The sequence below is a fragment of the Neoarius graeffei genome, chromosome 17, assembly GCF_027579695.1.
Source record: "Neoarius graeffei isolate fNeoGra1 chromosome 17, fNeoGra1.pri, whole genome shotgun sequence".
Lineage (NCBI taxonomy): Eukaryota > Metazoa > Chordata > Actinopteri > Siluriformes > Ariidae > Neoarius > Neoarius graeffei.
In genome coordinates this window covers 26,850,522-26,869,941 of record NC_083585.1, presented here as the reverse complement: position 1 = coordinate 26,869,941, position 19,420 = coordinate 26,850,522, and the positions used below count along the sequence as shown (strand labels likewise).

At 39.4% G+C, this 19,420-nt stretch overlaps 1 protein-coding gene across 3 annotated transcripts in view; it reads left to right on the top strand.

Annotated features, from left to right (window-relative positions):
• Positions 1–482: 482 nt before the first annotated feature.
• Positions 483–19,420, top strand: part of supt5h (SPT5 homolog, DSIF elongation factor subunit) — a 73,113-nt gene continuing 54,175 nt past the window's right edge. Inside the window, exons 1-9 of one of the 3 annotated variants that reach the window (XM_060943915.1) lie at positions 483–605; positions 1,159–1,258; positions 10,029–10,185; positions 10,295–10,360; positions 16,954–17,023; positions 17,107–17,175; positions 17,291–17,356; positions 17,467–17,497; positions 17,576–17,644. In XM_060943915.1, the coding sequence (XP_060799898.1) occupies positions 1,172–1,258; positions 10,029–10,185; positions 10,295–10,360; positions 16,954–17,023; positions 17,107–17,175; positions 17,291–17,356; positions 17,467–17,497; positions 17,576–17,644 (615 nt within the window). In that variant the 5' untranslated portion in view covers positions 483–605; positions 1,159–1,171. The other 2 variants (XM_060943916.1, XM_060943917.1) reach the window with 2 other exon arrangements.

Below are 19,420 nucleotides of genomic sequence, written 5' to 3'. Positions count from 1 at the left end.
TAACGTAACATCAGCTGATAAGGCACATCACCACCTAATATCTGGTGATAATTCTGAGGAAGGCGGAAGTTTCTCCCCGAAGCTGTCAACAAGGTAACGAGCTTAAAGTCCTTGTCTAAGAAACGAACTTAAAAATACTTAAATAGTCAGACATAATGAACTTCCACTACACATCTGTAAGTATGAGGTGAAGACTTAAAGTTGGTGGGCAGAATGTCCAATTCAGATGTTGAGGAACTGAGATTTTGTACAGTTTTTTTCAAGAGTCTCGTAATCAATCAAACAAAATTCTGACATTGCGTTTAAATTGTCTGTCTGTGTCACGCTGTGCCAAAAAAAAAAGTCGCCTGGAGGCTTTCGAAAGTCGCCAAGTTGGCAACTTTTTCGACAGTTTGTGCGACAGTAGCTCTGGGAACGCTGTTTCTCCAGGACACGCAGCGGCGCTGTTTCTTTATGCGGACCGGAAACGGAAGTAGATTCTGTATGCCGCGGATGTTCTGTGAAAACAGACGCAGTGTTCTCAGCTCGAGTAGAGCGGATGAAACTTAATCATACTAATAATTTGCATTTTTGCTTGTTCTTGTTAAAATTGTTTACTTCCAAAGGTAAAATATATATATATATATATATATATCTTTTGTTTTAATAATAAGTGTGAATGGTTTTAAATACAGAATGTAGTGTTTAACAGTCAGCTGCTACAATAGCTGGCTATAAATCCCGCTAATGCTAACTCGATAGACTTTGGCGGTTGGTTTACGTTTGACGAATGATGGAGAAATCTTAAATTATCTTAATCACCTCAGAACTGCTATTTCGAATAATTTGGCATTTATTATTTTTCCCATGTAGGTTTTGTTTGAAAAGGGATGGCGTTTTACTGTGTAGTAAATATGCTAACTTGCTACTAGATTACTACTACTACTACTGTTGGCTAATATGGCTGCTTAGTGCGTGCTAATTTTATCAAGTGTTTTATTCTTCAGCTAAACTCTCAAACTTATAGAGATGAAATAGGTTTTTACAGCTAGGTGTCAGATATTAGATTGATTCAGCACTACAGGGGTTCAGATTTAGACAGTTCCATATGTCTTATCTGGTAGTTTTTGTTTTGCCAGTGCTTTCATTAGTGTGTGTGTGTGTGTGTGTTTTGAGCAGGTGAAGTGCAGTGATGTCTGACAGTGAGGATAGCGATTTCTCAGACAACCAGAGCGAGAGGAGCAGCGAGGCTGAGGAGGTCGAGGCTGAGGAGAATGAAGTAAAGACTGTTACACAGTGAAAATGGATGCCCTGTCTTTTAGATTATAAGACGCAAACACTGAGGGAAATATGTGAGACAGCCTGGGAAATCCTTCACATGGTCAATTTTGGACTTTTATTACTTTATTTATACATATATACACACACACACATACACACACACACACACACACACACACACACACACACTGCAACCCTGCTACGATGAGTTCCTTGGGCGACGTCCAAAAAGTTCACTATACTGAAAAGTTCGTAATACTGATCTGGATCCGCTTGTTGTACCAAACACTCATGTTATATGTGAAATTTTAGGCGCGTTCTCCTTATCGAGTATTTCTCCTTCTGAGTCACGATCACAGTTAATTGACGGAGTTAAAGGATCACAAATAGAAGCAATGATTTCTTCATCTGTTATGGAAATGAGATTACCGGTGTATTGTTCAAGTCAACTTTGTCAAATATGCTATACATGCTCAACATACAGCACAGATGAAATATCAGTCCTCTCTGACCCACGGTGCAAACTGGCAATGCAATAAATAAAAATAGAATAATTGAAAAAACAAACAATATAAACAGTATAAACACTCTAGATAGGAACTAGACAGACTAAACACTCAAACAATATAAACAGTATAAATAAACAGTATAAACACTAGATAAGAACAAGACAGACTAAACACTCAGACAATATAAACAGTATAAACACTAGATAATAACTAGACTAAACACTCATATATATATATATATATATACACACACACACACAAATTGGTACAAATGGGAGGTATAGCAGGGAAACATGAAATAAGCAGAATAAACGAACTAGCAGCTGTTAAGATGAGGTAGTGCGGAATAGTGCAAATGAGCGAGGTAAACTGAGATGTGCGGTCCCTGAGTTCAGTGTCTTAATGAACGATGAGATGTATGTGTATATATAACTGTGAGGATGACATGTCCGATGCTGAAGGGGTGTGCGCGAGCAGAATCTGTGGCGGGGGCAGAACAGGGAGGGAGTTGAGCCTCCTGACTGCCTGGTGAAAGAAACTGTCCTTGAGCCTGCTGGTTTTGGCCTGGAGACTCCGCAGTCTCCTCCCCGACGGCAGCAGACTGAAGAGGCTGTGAGATGGGTGGGTGGGGTCACCTGCAATCTTGATGGCTTTGCGGGTGAGGCGGGAGTTATAAATATCCGTGAGAGAAGGGAGAGAGACACCAATGATCCTCTCAGCTGCTCTCACGATGCGCTGCAGAGTCTTGCAGCAGGACACGGTGCAGGCGCCGTACCACACGGTGATGCAGCTGGTCAGGATGTTCTCGATGGTGCCTCTGTAGAATGTGTGCATGATGGGGGCCGGGGCTCTTGCTCTCCTCAGTTTGCGGAGGAAGTACAGATGCTGTTGGGCTTTTCTGGCCAGTGATGCGGTGTTGTTGCTCCAGGACAGGTCTTCAGAGATGTGCACACCCAGAAACTTGGTGCTGCTCACCCTCTCCACTGTTGTTGTTAATGTCCAACCACTGACTCGCTCTGTTTTCTAAATCTTCACCATTCAGTCCATTCCTGTGTTGCAAATCGCAGATGATGTCATTCATGTTGCACTATGGGGCTGGTTGGGGGATCTAAAAATGCCACCGGTACACTTTAACTAGGTGTTAAAGCAGATACGTGGAACCTTCTGGAAACCAGAAGTAAAATTGGAGGGTGGGGTGTTTTTTAAAATTCTGCTTACTCGTTACTCCAGAAATGAAGATGGGGGGGGGGAGACATTAAAAAGATTCCCTACATTTATAATCTAATTAGCTTTTGGAAAAAAAAATCATTACTGTGAAATCTTTAAAGACTTCCAGGCTTACCTTGGGGAAATGAGCTATCACACTGATTATCAGCATCATCCACATCAGTTTCTGTCTCAACACCTGAGGTGAAACTCACTCATGGCATTTAAATGTATGAGCCTTAATGTCATCTCTTCACTTGATGTATCTTGACGACGACTTATTTATTTATATAGAGCCCCAGCCGTCCCTGAGCACATCGGGCAGTGTCAGTAATACAGGGGTTGGTGGTTAATTTAAAAAAAAAAAAATGTGAAAGTGTTATCAGCTGGCAAGCCACTGAAATTAGCTATGTTTTGGACAGCGTGTTAAGTTCCCGTGGCTAACACTGTGGTGTCATTAGGCTCCATCACGCGGGGCGAGAGCCCCCGGGTATTTTCACCCTCAAAAAAGTAAGAGATTAATAGAAAACAGTTGACTTGGATGTCAATTGGGATTTTGAATATTGTAATATAATAATCTAGCTTAGAATTATTCTTTGTGGTCCTAAAGGCGAGATACGTCAGTGAAAAATTATATTTTTATTAAACTGATGATAAATTTTCCGCGTGGTATTAAGTCAATTGACACATGCCTCAGTGTCCTGAGACATTATGGGTGATGATAATGAGAGAGAAACTGAAGTGAATGACACAAATTTAAAAACAGCAGTGCAGAAATCACACAAAAAGTCATAACGTTTGAATGTGTGTGGGTGAGAGTATTACTTTGTAAAGTTAGATTTCACATCCCCAACCTATCGATGCCAATCTCCGTTAAGAAGAAAAAATACAATCCCCAGGAAAACTTGACTTCTCCCTGGTCTCAACAGCGAGAAACGGCCCTGCTCTACCTAACGGTATGATGTAAACCGCGGTGTCATTCTGTGTTCGGTTTGTAAATCAACAGGAAGTTCAGATTCCTTCACTGTTGGTTGTTTCCAGACTCGTCTCGTCTCTGTTCAATTGTAAATTGAGTTTTGTGTTGAAGTAAAGGCTAAAGGGAGTCCTATAATGCCTCTTTTGAATAATTCCCTGCTAAAATAACCGTCAGTAAGCTCAAACTAAAGAGGTTTATTTTAGCCTGATGGTGCGCAGGCTGCCCAAAATCAAGTCTTTCTGATTAGAGGCTGGAGCGGAGCCTAATTTTTATATGTAATGGAGAAGCCGAGCTGCATCTGTACAGCTGTTTGAATTGGGCCAGTTTGGTTGGAATAAACCTGTATTAAGTCTACGTTGATAAATCGGTAACTAAGAAAAAGTGAAGAATGCTTAATGGACTTTATTTTTCAAGGGAAAAAAGTGGAGAATATTTTTCAGAACCCAGGGGGAACCCTGGTAGTCTGCACACTGATTAAGTTTGTCTACAGCATGAAAGCTCTCTGTTCATGCGGTCGGCTGTTTGGTTAAAAAACAAATGCCTTATTAAAGTACGATTCGCACGGGATAAGTATTACCTATGGACCTCTGGTAATTCGCAATTACCCCCGCACCTCTGTGTTATTGTGTGGCGCATTCGGACGGGATAAGCAAAAGTCTGTAATTCACTGAATTTACAGACATTGTGACCGGATGTGTCGTAAGTTCACAGCATCCTGTTTCGTCTTGTAGACAGTAGGGTTGGGCGGTATTACGGTAAGAAGGTATCCCGAGGTATCCAAAAGTACCAACGGTATCGGTCTCATTACCGTCATTTTAAAAAAAATATATAATATCTAAATAAATATGGAGTACATGAGGTCATAATATAAAATAATAAATTGAAGATCATCCCGAATAACTGTGTGATCGTATTTTCACTAATTCTATCAATTTCCTAAAGAAGTTTTCATCGCGTGCAGGGTTGTTTATGTCGTTACCATGGCAACCCTGCGTGACATTTTGGAGTCTGACAGAAAGCTTCGCAAGAGACTGAGACCGGGGGTGTCATGGCTCAGATGGCTAAGGCACCGTACCATAAATCCGGGGACCCGGGTTCGATTCCGACCCGAGGTTATTTCCCGATCCCGTCTCTCTCTCCCCCGCTCATTTCCTGTCTCTCTATACTGTCCTATCTAAAAAAAAAAAAAAAGAGACTGAGACCGCGGTTGAAAGATGGCAAGTCAAGATAATGAGTTAGTGGCAAAAAAAAAAATACAACATCGGCAGTGTGGCAGCATTTTGGTTTCAAACGAAAAGGAAGAGCCAGCAATAATGTAAATGACCGTGCAAAATCGAAAAAAATCTAATATGTCCCCTAAGGCACACCATAGCCTGGGGTACTCCACTTCCACGAGATCTCTCCAATGAGTTGTGTTTTGAGTAGGTTACATGAGTAACAACAAGGTAAAATAATATAACGTATGACATTTGGGATCTGGGTAATAAACGTTTGAAATGTCATCTACTGAAGAAACGGAAGAAAACATCGTAGCGTAAACTGTTAGGTTTCTGGTGGGAATTAGCAATGCGCTTGCTATCTTTGTTGGGTGTGTTAAACCGTATGGATTTAAGTGGAATAATTGTAAGGAGTTATGTGATCAAGACAACGTTTTAAGCAAGGTAAGGCCATTTGATTATTAATTTCCCCGCCATGGCATGACGTGGGCCCATATGATTTTGCCTTGTGCAGCTATCACGCATTTGAATTAGGTTCGCCTCATTTGCGCTGAAGAATATGGTTTATCGCGCAGTCTAAACGGACTTGGGTATTGGTTGATTCTTTTTCTTTTTTTTTTATTTCCCATGCTTGAAAGGGTATGATCCTGCTCATCGTGTACTTTTTTTTGATGGAGTAGGTGAAATAGTGCTGCAAATGGCGTTTCAACGCAGACATGTGTAAACGACAGTTGAATGCTATTTTCAAGATGAAGGAAGAGTTGCGTGATGCTTTGAAATATCTCTTAATCCATTCATCAATGCACAAAATTCGCTTTGCTGCTTAATCCATACCACAATGCACACAATTCGCTATGCTGCTTTTAAATAGTACATTTGAGGCATAGGCGCACGTTACACAGTAGGCCGAAACAAAATATTATTTTTTTCTCGGTAATACCGTATACCCCGGGAAAACACAGAGACGGTTTAAAGGTATCAAAATTTGGATACCGCCCAACCCTAGTAGACAGTAGAGATGGGATTTATGGCTCTTTGATGGGATCCGCATCTTTGTGATCCGTTCTTTGAAAAGAGCCGTTCAAAAGACTGGCTCATTTGGCTCTTTTTAAATATTTATTCAGTTTTAAGAAGACAGCGTCTAAAGAAGCCAGATCCCTCTGCTTAGACAGTGACATCAATATTTCTGGACATACCTTTTATATAAAGCAACCTAGACTTGCATTATTGTAACCCCTAAACGCTCATAAATAACCATTAAAAAACAATGAGGGCTTCAATGAATGTCCATGCAGAACGGCTTTTCTGTAAAAAAAAAACCCCACTCAAGAAGTTATCAAGAACGCAAGAATATTTTATAGAAAAACACTTGTTTTACAAAAATATTTAAGTCTGAGATACAAAATAGATACAACTACAATAAATATAACACAAGAACTAGTTATCACACAAGAACATTTTAATAGAAAAAAACAAACTTTCTATATTAAAAATATTGAAATTGTAACAAAAATAGATACAACTAAACAGTCAGATAAATAGATAGTTATAACAAGAACACGATTATTTTAATAGGAAAAAACAAACTATTAATGCAAAAATATATTATTAGAAAAATAAATACAACTAGACAAACAGATAAATAAATAAAATACACAAAAATAGAACAAACAAAATGACGATAGAATAAATTAAATGAACGTCCGTGCAAAGTAGTTTCCCCACAATATTATCATTAATATCACACATTATAAACTATATACAAAACAATTTGAACTATTAGGCAAACAGATAAAACTTGAATAAATAAAAGGCAAATGCTGTTTAGCCTACTTCTTGTCCTTGGGCAAAAGCTTTTTCATCTGAAACACAGTACAGAAAAAGAACGACAGAAAGAACGGCTCCCCCAGCTCGAGACTCGGTTCTCATCGTTCATGCCTAGGAGCCGTTCAAAAGAATCGGTTCGTTCGCGAACGTCACAACACTAGTAGACGGGAGTTCAAAATGCTTATCTGGTTCAAATACGGGATGGGCCTACTACCACTTGCCCCTGAAATGCTGTTTATCAAAATTTCGCCCGTATCCTCCATTATTCACTCCAGGAAAGTACAAGAGACGCGCGTTTAATAATTACAAACACAGACATGCGCATTCACACGGGACTTGTATTACCACTGGACGTCTGTGTTTTGCTGAAACACAGTAGGTAATTCGCGGCGGAATTATTACTTGGCAAATTACGGACATGGCGCATTCGCACGGGACTAAGAACTCGGACATTCTCTGTAATTATTCCGAATTACCAGAGGTCCACAGGTAATACTTATCCCGTGCGAATAGGGCTTAAGGCACTTTTTTTTTTCTTCTTTAATTTGATCAATCAGATTTAATTGAATTTGAAGTTTTGATATGAATGTGAATTTGAACCATGCGACTGTAGACTTGTGGTATTCTTTGCTTATACATAAGCAAGCCAGATGTTTCTGTTGCGAGCTTGCTCTCTCTGTTATTGCTTGTGAGCGCACAGGTTCCTTTAGTAACCAAAATGTATACTGTCTACCGTATAATTTAAACTTGTCATTGTATTACTTTTAAGATGTGCAGTACTGTCAAAGTCTTAGGCTCTTCCCACCCCCCCGCAAACTTTTTTTTTTTAGAAGAATTTTTAGTCCAAATGTTTGTTTTCCAGCACAAAATTAAATGTGACCGAGAAAAATGTTTGTATCTGAGGATATTACATAAGAGAGCACATTTCAGATTAAAAAAGAAAACATAATGAAGGCTACTTGGTTTTGGCGCAAAATTAAAGCGAGACGCCCTTTCGATTTCATAAAATCGGTGAAATTTAGTTCCCTCTGAAATTTGGTCATTGCGATATGTTTATTTCTGTAATATCTCAAAAAAACAGGCCATTCTGTAGCTGGGAATTTATTTATTTTGAGGGGATTCCCGAGCAAATAACGTGCATGAACTCGCTCACTTCGCAGAGTCCAGTAGACAGAGGCAGTCCGTGTGCGCATGCGCAGGTTTTCATTGAGCGGGCATTGACCCAGTTACGTCGTTTTGCTGTGAGACGAAGAGCTAATCATAACATTCGCATAGCAAGTTCAGTTCTCAAGTTGTGACAGAAAATATGACCGAGCCGCTGGATCCTACACGTGAAATGCTGGTTGGTCTGTTTCTCCTTATCGTAAATATTGTTACTAGTGAATAACATGCTGCAATTAGCCCAAATATGTATCTTTTTGAGGTGAACGTGAGCCTGGTCACTCATCTTGTTGAAGTCCGTTTTTCATCGAGCGTATTCTAGCCAATATTCATTAGTCATAATGAAAATTATGTATTGATTTTCACAATGTAAATATTATTCCTGTGCATTAGATAGTTTATATATAGAAGGTCCTTCTTTTTTTTTTTTTTATATCAATCATTGCGATGGTGAAGGACTGCTGAGCAAAAGTGTGTAATTAGACTATACACCTATATTGCACAACTTCTGGTGAACAACCTCTCGATTCGCCATCATACTGTGCCGTTTATTTCATTGAGCAAGACAGTATACGGTTCTTTTTCACTGTGGCAGCACGGGCGTGGTCAAGCACTGGTTTGTGAATGGAGTGCGAAGCTGGTGCAGTGTGTGTGTGTGCGGTGAGAGGATCTCTTCCCCTGGCTGAAATCACGTCAATACAGTGGAACACAGTTTATTTTGAAACTGCTGAAAAGCGTGTTTTGTGTTAAGTGGCAGTTAAAAAAAATATAAAAACGAAAGTGACCTTGATCCCGCCTGCCTGTTACATTCATCTTTTTGATTTTTTGTGTTTGCTCATGTTTTTGCCAAACATAGTGATCGGAAGTAATAGTTTTGGGAATACGAACCCTCCTCTATCTTTGTAATACCACTAATAGACTTTCCTAAACTCGACTTCAGTATAATCTCGCGAGTTTCCTGGATAACCCACCCGTTTCAGACATGAGCCCGCGGAGATGAAAAAAAATCTCTAAAGTTTGATTGAAGAAGTGATATGTAAAATAAATAATATATAATCGCCGATTATTTATTAGTTTGGTCCTGCGGTTCCTTTCCTTCACAATGCAGGGTCTTCTCACTTTCCGTTACTGTAGGCGGTCTTCTGTTTCATGCACACACTTGCGTGCTCCATTGTTTTCTCGGGTTGCAAGTTTGTGTCCCACAATGCGTTGCGAACGGGGAAACCCCCCACGTCATGCATGATGATGTATCTTGAATGGGTCATGGTGAAGCAGGAAAAAATAGCGGAGAATTTAGGGCCACATGGCCCTAAATTCTCCGCTTAATTGTTCTATTAGGGGGGAAAATAATAATAAAATTGTAAGTCTGTGATTCGGATTCAGTAGCTTTCAGTCCACTAAAAAAAAAAAACAATTGGGTGTCGGGGAGGGAGGATTCTTTTTATGGCCTAAATTTGAGAAATCTGAAAGGGAGTCTACTTTTAAGAAGCGAGTATGACAAAGTGTCCAGAAGAACTGTGTCTGGTTCTGTAAGATGCTCAGTAAAACCTACAGCTCATTTCCTTATCAAACTCCACTCGCTGTACCTGAGACTTTTTTTTTTTAATAAAGCAAAGGGTCGTCTCACACCAAATATCGACTTTGTTTAATTTATTCTGGCTTACTGATTACTGTTTATAGTATTTTTTTTCTTTTTTTTTTTTTAAATGTTGAAACACTTCATTTCAAGATTTTTTTTTTTAAGTCACTTTTTGTTCTCCAGCATTTCTTTTGCACAGTACTGTATATTGATGTAATACAACTGCATTTAAAAAGATAAAAGTACAGTTTCAAGTTGTTCTCGATGAGAATGGAATGGAACATCTCTTCCAGGAGGACGAAGGGCAGGGGAGCATTGCTGGTAGTGACAAAGCTGAAGAAGAAGGGGAGGACTTGGAGGAAGATGAGGAGGAGTACGACGAAGAAGAGGAGGATGATGACCGTCCTAGAAAGAAACCTCGTCATGGAGGCTTTATCTTAGATGAAGCTGGTAAAACTTCACCTGGTCTAACATCTGCAGTCAAGCACTTTTCCTAAAGAGCCGAACGCATTTGTTTGTTTTGCTCTGATTTATGGCCGTGTTTCTGTCCTGTGATTAGACGTCGACGACGAGTATGAAGATGAAGATCAGTGGGAGGAAGGAGCCGAGGATATTTTGGAGAAAGGTGAACTTTTCACAAAATGTCTCCTAACGATGATTTTAAGATAAAATAGTTTCGATACGATTTGTGTAAAGATTTATAGGTTTATATTACTTATGTAACTTATGCAAAGTTAGTTCTACTAGTACTAGTTACTGCTGGGACTGGTTCCAAGAACTATTATTTTGATTAAGGCTAAAAAGGCATGTGACAGACCAGCGTACAATGTTAGTAAGTTTTAACTGCAGCAGATTGACTAAAGTGTTTATCTAACATGATTGAACTGGTGCTAGTTTATTTGATTGTGTTCTCTGTGCTCATAATTCTTTATCTCTTGTGCATGCCGTCTTCAGTTAACGGTAAACCAACTCCAGATTTCTCTGCTCTATCTGTTTTCTTTGACTAATTGACTTAATTCTCACAATTCCCATATTCGATCAAATTCATACCCATCCTCCGTGGCTCGTATAACACGTCATGCAGTTGTTTTGCGAATGTTCGATTGACACACCTTCTAGTTAAGGAGCATGGATGGCAAATACGTGTTTTGGCTTTTCACTCAGGTTCTAGAAATAGTTTCCATTTAACTTTTACATAATTCTGTTTATGACGAATAGCTTTAACTTGATCAATGTTAGGAATGTAGAGTTACTGGAAAGTTCTTAAGGGAAACCATCTGTGATCGTTTGCCTGAAATTGCTCCTTTTGATGAAAGAAACGTAGTGAATTTAGAAAACTTTCATGCTTTTCGCATTGCATCAACTAACAAGGACATTGGCATGACCTCCATCTCGAAAATAAATACCATTCAGTGCCTGCTTATTATTGATTTTTTTTTCTCTATTTCCTTTTTTCCCTTGGTTTATTTTTGTGTATGTATCTGTCCCCTTGCCTGCAATTGCTGTATGCACATGAAATTGTATTATGGCTCATGTTCCTCCCTCTACAAATCTCCGCTGGACTCGAGCAGAGGAGGTTGAAGGTATGTGTTTCACTTCTGTGATTTTATAAACGCATCCAGTCTGTCAATTCACATGAATCTTTACATTTTTGGTATATTATTACATCCAAGGTCCGTAGTTTAATTTAATATGTAATTAAACTTCATTTAAACTCAACAATTTAATATCCAAGTTGAACGTAAACTAGGCTTGTCTGATATAACAATATTGGCATCCTTACACAATGCAGTGCCCTCCACAATTTTTGGCACCCCTTGTAAAAAGGGTTAGAAAAAAATCCAGCCTTTAATCGAAGTAAATTTATTCAGAGAAAACCGTATTCCTTAAGAAATCATTATTTTCATCAAAAACGCATGCCACTATTATTGGCCCCCCTGGAAATGATAATGAACACAATGTAACTGAAGCATGTTTCCCATTTAAATTGTAAATTTTTTTATTTGATTTGGTGTGTTATGCCACCATGATATCCAGTGACATTTGTGCCAAAAAAATGGCATTTTATTCACCCTAATAAAATGTAGGATGAGGCACATATTAATTTGGAATGATTAGCACAGGTGTATTGAACACACTATATTCTCCCCAAAGCCCTGCCCCACCCCTTCTTCAAATTTCACATGCTCTTGACTCACACAGGCACACTCTCACTTTCTGTCATAGGAAATGGAGAGTTGTTTGTTTGACTTAGCTAACATCAGCAAAGGTATATTTATCTGTTAACTCTATTTAGTAGGTATTCCACTGAAAAACGTTGGGCTCCAAATGGTCAAAAACAACCCGTTTTGCATCTCTGCAGAAAGAGAAAAAGGGAATAAGATTTTGACCCAGAAGGATTAAATAGGCATACAGTGAACATTCTACAAAAAAAATTTAAAGCTAGACGGCCTTTCGATTTTAATGCGGTCATTGTGAGATGTTTATTTCTGCAATCTCTCTCTCAAAATATCAGGCCATTCTGTGGCTGGGAAGTTATTTAATTTGAGTGGATTCCCGAGCAAATAATGTGCACGAAATCGCTTGCTTCGCGCAGTCAAGCAGACAGAGGAAGTCCGTATGCAAGTTTTCGTCTAAACGGGGGAACAGGGGTGCTGCACCCTCTTACTCTCGGCGTGCGCCCCCTTACCGATTCCGTGAAAACATCCCAGCAACACTACGTGACAATGTGTCTGATCATCAAATGCGTTATAATTGCTCCAGAAATATTCCAATTATAGTAGATACACCGCCAGACAGTGCAAAAACAATCCGAATTGGCGTTTTCCAGACTGAGGCGCCATGTTGTTTACTTGTAGCGGCTGCTCTCGCGAGATTTGACATGGGTTACATACAAGGTCAGCTGACTTGTAGAGCGAGATTTCTCGAGACTGAATGGCCTTTCACCCACCGGCGCGGGAGCTTTTGACAGAAGTAGTTCACGAGTTGTTTTTGTTGACACTTGGGCATTTAAAGATTTCATCCCGCGGCACGAAGCGGAAGAAAGCCAAAGGCTGTCCGGGGCAGAAGAAGATTACTTCTTTCTTTTTCAATGTTGACAGACAATTTGTTACAATTTCCCTCTCAGATAGCCTCAGAATGTCCCATTGGAGCATTTTTCAAAGGCTTTGCACGGCGGGGGGGGACAACCGGCACCATCTCCCCTCCGCTTCGCTCCCTCGCCATGGTGAGTGCCCTCATACTAAATTTTTCTAGAAAAAACCCTGGTATGTGTGCGCACGCACGCACAGGTTTACCTTCTTCTTTTGGGTTTTACAGCAGCTGGCATCCAGTGTTGCATTACTGCCATCTACAGGTTTACCTTGACCATGCACTGACAGGGTTGCATCATTTTATCGCTAAACGAACAGCTGATCACACCGAGGTGCTCGCTGAAATCACAAAGTAATGCATCAGGCGAGCAGTTTTATTCGATTGCACTGGACATGAAAGGTCATGACCGTCACAGGAACTTTTACCTTATAGGAGACATTGCAGGACGGTTTAATGCCTGCATTTGTCAAGGCACTGTTTGGAAGTTGAAATAAAAGGAGAGTTTTAAGTTTTTATTCTAAGTCCATCTTCCCAGTGCTGTATCCAGAACCAGACTGTGTGCTGTGGTTTATATCGTACATGACACCTACTTATCAATATCGAAGAGCAGCCGGAGCTTGAGAACTGTCTTGAAGTAGAGAAACGGAGAACTCATGATCTCCGCACAGCCTGCACATGTTCCGTGTTTAAACCATTCCTCTTTCCTGCCAAAAGCCATGAGAGATTAAAACCAGTACAGTCCTGAAACATGAGATTAACCCCATCAAAACATTTGAATGTGTAAGGAATGATTTTCAAGCTGTGCTGTTTTAGGAAAGGAATCAAAACCAGATAATTTCTCTGATGAACACAGAAATATCCCTTCTGCTATTTTTAGTTTAGTAATAAACAGTCATACTTTTTAACCATTGCATTTAATATTGTCGAACATCTATAAGATGAGTTGGTTCCTGCCGTCAACAGTCATTCCCTCACCGATATCTCTCTTTTCTCTCTTGAAATTAATAAGAAAAAAGACAGCAGCTTGTCATGTCAGCGAGGAAACTGGAAAAACCTCTGTCCTGAAAATTTCCACGTCTTACCACCATGTTGCGTATTAACTGTGTGTTGCATATTGAAAAGTAGACGGCCTTTTGATTTCATAAAATCGGTGAAATTTAGTTCCATCTGAAGTTTGGTTATTGTGATCTGTTTATTTCTGCAATATCTTAAAAACCCAGACCTTTCTGTGGCTGGGAAGTTATTTAATTTGAGGGGATTAAAGCAAATAATGTGCATGAAATCGTTGGCTTCACGCAGAGGAAGTCCGTGCGTGTGCGCATGCGCAGGTTTACCTTGGCACTGACAGTTCCATCATTTTGTCGCGAAACGAACAGCTGATCACACCGAGGTGCTCGCTGACCGCTGATATTAGTTTGGTCCTGCGTTTCCTTTCCTTTGTATAGAATGTCGTCTCGCTTTCCGTTACTGTAGTCGGTCTTTCACGTTTCATTCGCACACTCGCGTCCTCCATTTTTCTCTCCTGTTTCAAATTTGTATCCCACAATGCCTTGCTTGAACGGGGAAAGCCCACCACGTGATGCATGACGGTAGTATCTTGAATTGGGTCATGGTGAAGCAGGAAAAAGTAGCGGAGAATTTAGGGCCACGTGGAGATAAATTCATTAATTGTTCTATTTTTAAAAAAACCTAATAATTGGAAGTCTGTGATTCGAATGCAGTAGCTTTCGGTCCACTAAACAAAAATAGAGTGTCGGGGAAAATTATTTTTATGACCTACACTTGAAAAATCTGAAAAGCCGTCTAGCTTTAATGATGGTGATAATTTGCAAGTGACTCAAAATCCTGTTTTTAAGTGGTGGAGTCATGATGTGTTTGGGTGGCTATCCGTCTATTCATCTGACATTATCGTTAGAGCGGTTATCTCATGAACGACCGGTTGAATGTTTGTAGGATTGATAAGGAACCATTATTGTAACCAACAGATGAACTGCCTAGGTTTTTGAATAGATCCAAAAGGATAAAGGTCACAGCAAGGTCAAATGTTTGAAATTGCTCGTCTTAAATAGCTTCCATCACATTTGAAGTATATTTTAAAGGTAGTTCTGTCAGAACAAATTGGTAATAAGAAAGACTAGACTTGGGCTACATCCACATGGCAACGAGATGTTATTTAAAAAAATATCGCGTCCACATGGGCAACGGATCAGTAAAATATCAGGTACATATGGCAACGCAACGCTTGCTGAAAACGATGCAATACACATGCCACACCTCTAGGGGCTCTGTAAGATGGTCCCTTTGGAGACACCAGAACAATAGAAGAAGTAAGGACGCATGCGCATAAACTATTATGCGCGAGACTTCATATTAGCCACAAAGTCAGAAAAATCTGTTCGTAAAATTACGTTATAATGACCAAATACAATGAAAAGTATTTTTCCAGTCTCACCTGTGAAAGGTAATCCCATGTGATCTCGTTTGGACGGCAAACCTGTTGGTACAGTTAAACGCAGCACATGAATGAGGCATCTTTATTCTCCGCTTTGACCCATCCAATATGGTGGCGAGGATGACGTATGATTCTACGTGGAAGGCAGCGTCTTTAATGGTCCGGAATAAATTGAATGCTACACGTTGATGGATTAATTTGTTCTTCTACGCCCTTTTTGAGGAATGTATTGTAGGACTTAAACCAACATCTGAAGAGGTGAGATCGCTCCTTTTTTTTTTTTCCCCCTATTTTTGCTGGCGGGATTGACTCTGCCCTCAGGGCTATTCTCTCTCTCTCTCACTTTGCACCATTACACAATAAATATTCACAGTGAAAATATTTTGTAAGTGCGTTTCATGAACCAAGTTATAGGATTTGTTGACAACTCGCATCGAGTTTGTTACACTTCTACCCGGCGTGTTCTACTCATCCAGACGACTTCGCAATGGTGCCGTTGCCAGATCTTTCCACTCTGGAACCCGTTCTCAAAAGATTGCGTTTTGGGGCACCCAAAACGCCGGTGCCGTGTGGACGCCAGGCCGAAACGATAAACAATTTTATCGGATTCACCTGAATCCGTTGCTGTGTGGACAGGGCCTTTGTTGTAGTAGAGGCATCCCCATTGATGCCATTGACGGAGTTCGACTTGTTTCCTCCTGCACCGGTCATCTTGGATTGATTTTAAAAAAGTCTTTACACAGCTGATTTGTGGAAGGACTACATTGAAAATCCTGTATAATTTTAGGCTCTGATGTGCATTAATGCAGAATTACCAAAAAAAAAAAAATTCACGATCCAGTTTTCGTGATTTGCTGAAACTCTACACTGCACAGATGATATATTTTATATATTCCCCCCCGGCGCTCTCCTTATACCTGATATTTGCTGAAATGCTTTTATATCTATTTTTAGGCTGTCAGCTCTGGACAATTACATTGTTTAACCACAATATTTCAAAATTGAAAACCCAGTATTGCACAAGCCTTATGTAAAGCCCTCCATCTTATTTTGAAATCTGGTTGTATTGTGTTAAGTGTAATATGAACATGGGAAGCTTGTGGGACAAAAATGAATCAACCTGAAAATGTGTATGATGCATTCGTTCATCAGTACCTGCTTTATCCTGGTCAGGGTCACAGAGGTTTACTAATTCGTTTATATTTTATCAAACAGAGCAAAGTAAATTTATCAGAATGTCAGAGTTTGGTGCAAACAGTAACCGCTGTGGGAGTGGGCTGGATTGGTCTGAATTCCTGTACTTTGGGAGTTGGTGGGTATGGGATGTAAAAAAAAAAAAGTTTCACGCACACCTTTAGTTACTCATCCAGACACCATCTTGATAAATTACCTACTATTAGTAGCAGTTGTCTAACTCCGCCATTCACCCAACACTTCAAGTAGTTGTGAATTAACTTAAATGCCAGTTATATTGGCTTTAATACAAATTAAGTAATTATTTGCTGAGATGAAACAGTCTGGCCAGCTAAAACAGCCAGAAGTGGCAGACAGTAGGTTGAACTGCCACTTCAGTAGTGGATACATGCTACTTTCATAACTGAAAGCTTTTTTTTTTTTTTTCCTTTTTTTTTTTTTTCCCCCCCCCTAATCAGTATCTTTTCCACTTTATCCAGTTTCCAACCTTGATCCTGTCGCTCTGGATGAGGATCATTCCGGTTCTCGCAGACTGCAGAACCTTTGGAGGTGAATAGATGTGCCTGACGTTTGGTTTCTTGCTGGCTGCTGGGCTTATTAAATCATTTAACATTGTTTTTCTCCATTTATAGAGATTCCAGAGAGGAAGCACTGGGAGAGTACTATATGAGGAAATATGCCAAGTCTTCAGGAGGAGAACAGTACATCATCCATTTATCTGTAGTTCTTGTGAATAGGTAGTGGGGTTTTTTTTTTCCCCTACTCAGATACCGTGTTTAACCCTTTTTTTCCCCCCTCCCCTTTCTTCACTCCCAGTTTTTATGGAGGATCAGAGGATCTTTCTGATGACATCACTCAGCAACAGTTGCTCCCTGGTGTCAAGTAGGTTTTAGTGTGTGGATCTACCTTATGAAATGTAATGAATTTCTGAATATAGACTTCTGCACAGGCACTCTTTGTACTGTTTGACTGTATAATGTGCTGTATTTCAGGGATCCTAATTTGTGGACCGTCAAATGTAAGGTATGTGCGGGCTTGGATTAGAGAATTGAAATTGGTTATTGTGCCACGTGTGTCTCACTCGCGTTAATGTTTGTGTAGATCGGCGAGGAGAGAGCAACTGCCATTGCGTTGATGAGGAAATTCATTGCCTACCAGTGCACTGACACAGTAAGCTATTCATTCATACCCTGCAGCGTTTAGTGATATTTGGGTCAGTCCATGAAATGATGTTACTTTTCATTGGTCTGGGTTTACATAATCATTTCATCTTTAATTTCCATGATTTAAAGAAATATTTAGCAGATTATCCATAAATATTGTTTGAAGAAATAAAATAAATAAAAAAATGAAGTTTTCTTTTGAAATAAAGAAATGTGAAACATTTTCTTCCCCTGTGACTGGACACGGATGACACGTTTTTTGTGACATGGAATATTTGCTGACTTTGAGCTTAAATAAACCATTACTTTCTGAGAATTTCAATAAAATTAGTTTCATTGTACTTGCAATTTAGTTTTACACTCACATAATAAAGTTAAGAAGGTTCTATAAACTATTTAGCTTCGAATTCATCCACTAAAAATAGGTTGTGAACGTAACATTGTGATGTCCTACCGTGTTACGTTAGACTTATAAAAAATGATAAAATGAGTTGAAATCATGATTGTTTTTAATATAAAGAAGAATATACTATAAAACGATGTAGGTAGAAAGAAATTTAAACAAACGGCAATAAAAGAAATTATCGATGTTTTTTTCTCACATCCTAACTTGGTGTCCACTCACTTCCTGGTTTGTTCACAACCTGCGAGACCTATTTACTCAATCTAGGTCAGCTGAACTGACGCGAGATAACTTCTCGCGGGATCTCACACACCACAACACGTGCTCTAGAGAAGTGCAGATATAAGTGTGACTAAGTAAAGTAATGAATTCAATAATCTCATTTTACCCCATATAGGATGAAACTGTTTCCTGTTAATGACTGTTGTTATTGTTCAAATCTTAGAGATTTTATGAAGTTTGTGAAATACTGGTATTTCATATTTTCAGTGTTTATGATGTTGAACTAATTTCTAATGAATTCTTATTCAGTGTTAATGTTTAAAGTAAGCAAATAAAAGCAAAAAATTGATTTTATCAATATTTTTCCTTTACTTTTAAAAGCTTGTTCGTGTCCTTGTTACATTAGCAACCAGGTAAATATTTATGGATTTTATCATACATTGTAGAGCAGGAGTTATCTTAACAACTAATGTTATATTTTCTTATATGGTCAATGCTTCATGGAAATAAAAGTTGTTTTCAGTTATACAGTGAACCCTCGCTATAACGCGGTTCATCTTTCGCGGCTTCGCTGTTTCGCGGATTTTTTTTTTTTTTACAGTGCATTGTGTTCAGAATCCTGATTGGCTAAGGGACTGTAGTCTAGAAGTGAAAAAAGTTGATATTGGTCTTTCACTTACACCAGTGTCAACCGTTTCCGTGCCTCGTCTCTGTACAGCCTGCCAAATTTACGTTTGCAATTTTTTTCCATGCCAAAACCCACAATGTCGACGAAACGTCCTGCACCGACAAAGGCACCTCCAGACGCGCCCAAAAGGCAGAGGAGGATGCTAACTATCGCAGAAAAAGTTAAACTTTTGGACATGCTGAAGGAAGGTAGAAGCTATGCTGCTGTGGGGTGCCATTACGGAATAAATGAATCTTCGGTTCGTTCCATAAAGAAGGAGGAAAATAAAATAAGGACGACAGCAGCAATAAGTTTTAACAAGGATGCAAAAAGGGTTGCGACTGTCCGCAACAAGACCATCGTAAGGATGGAGTCTGCTTTAGCTTTGTGGATTAAAGACTGCAGGAAAAAGAACATTACGCTGCATACCAACGTTATCCGCACAAAAGCTAAAAAACTTTATGAAACCTTTGCTGACAGCGATGACATTC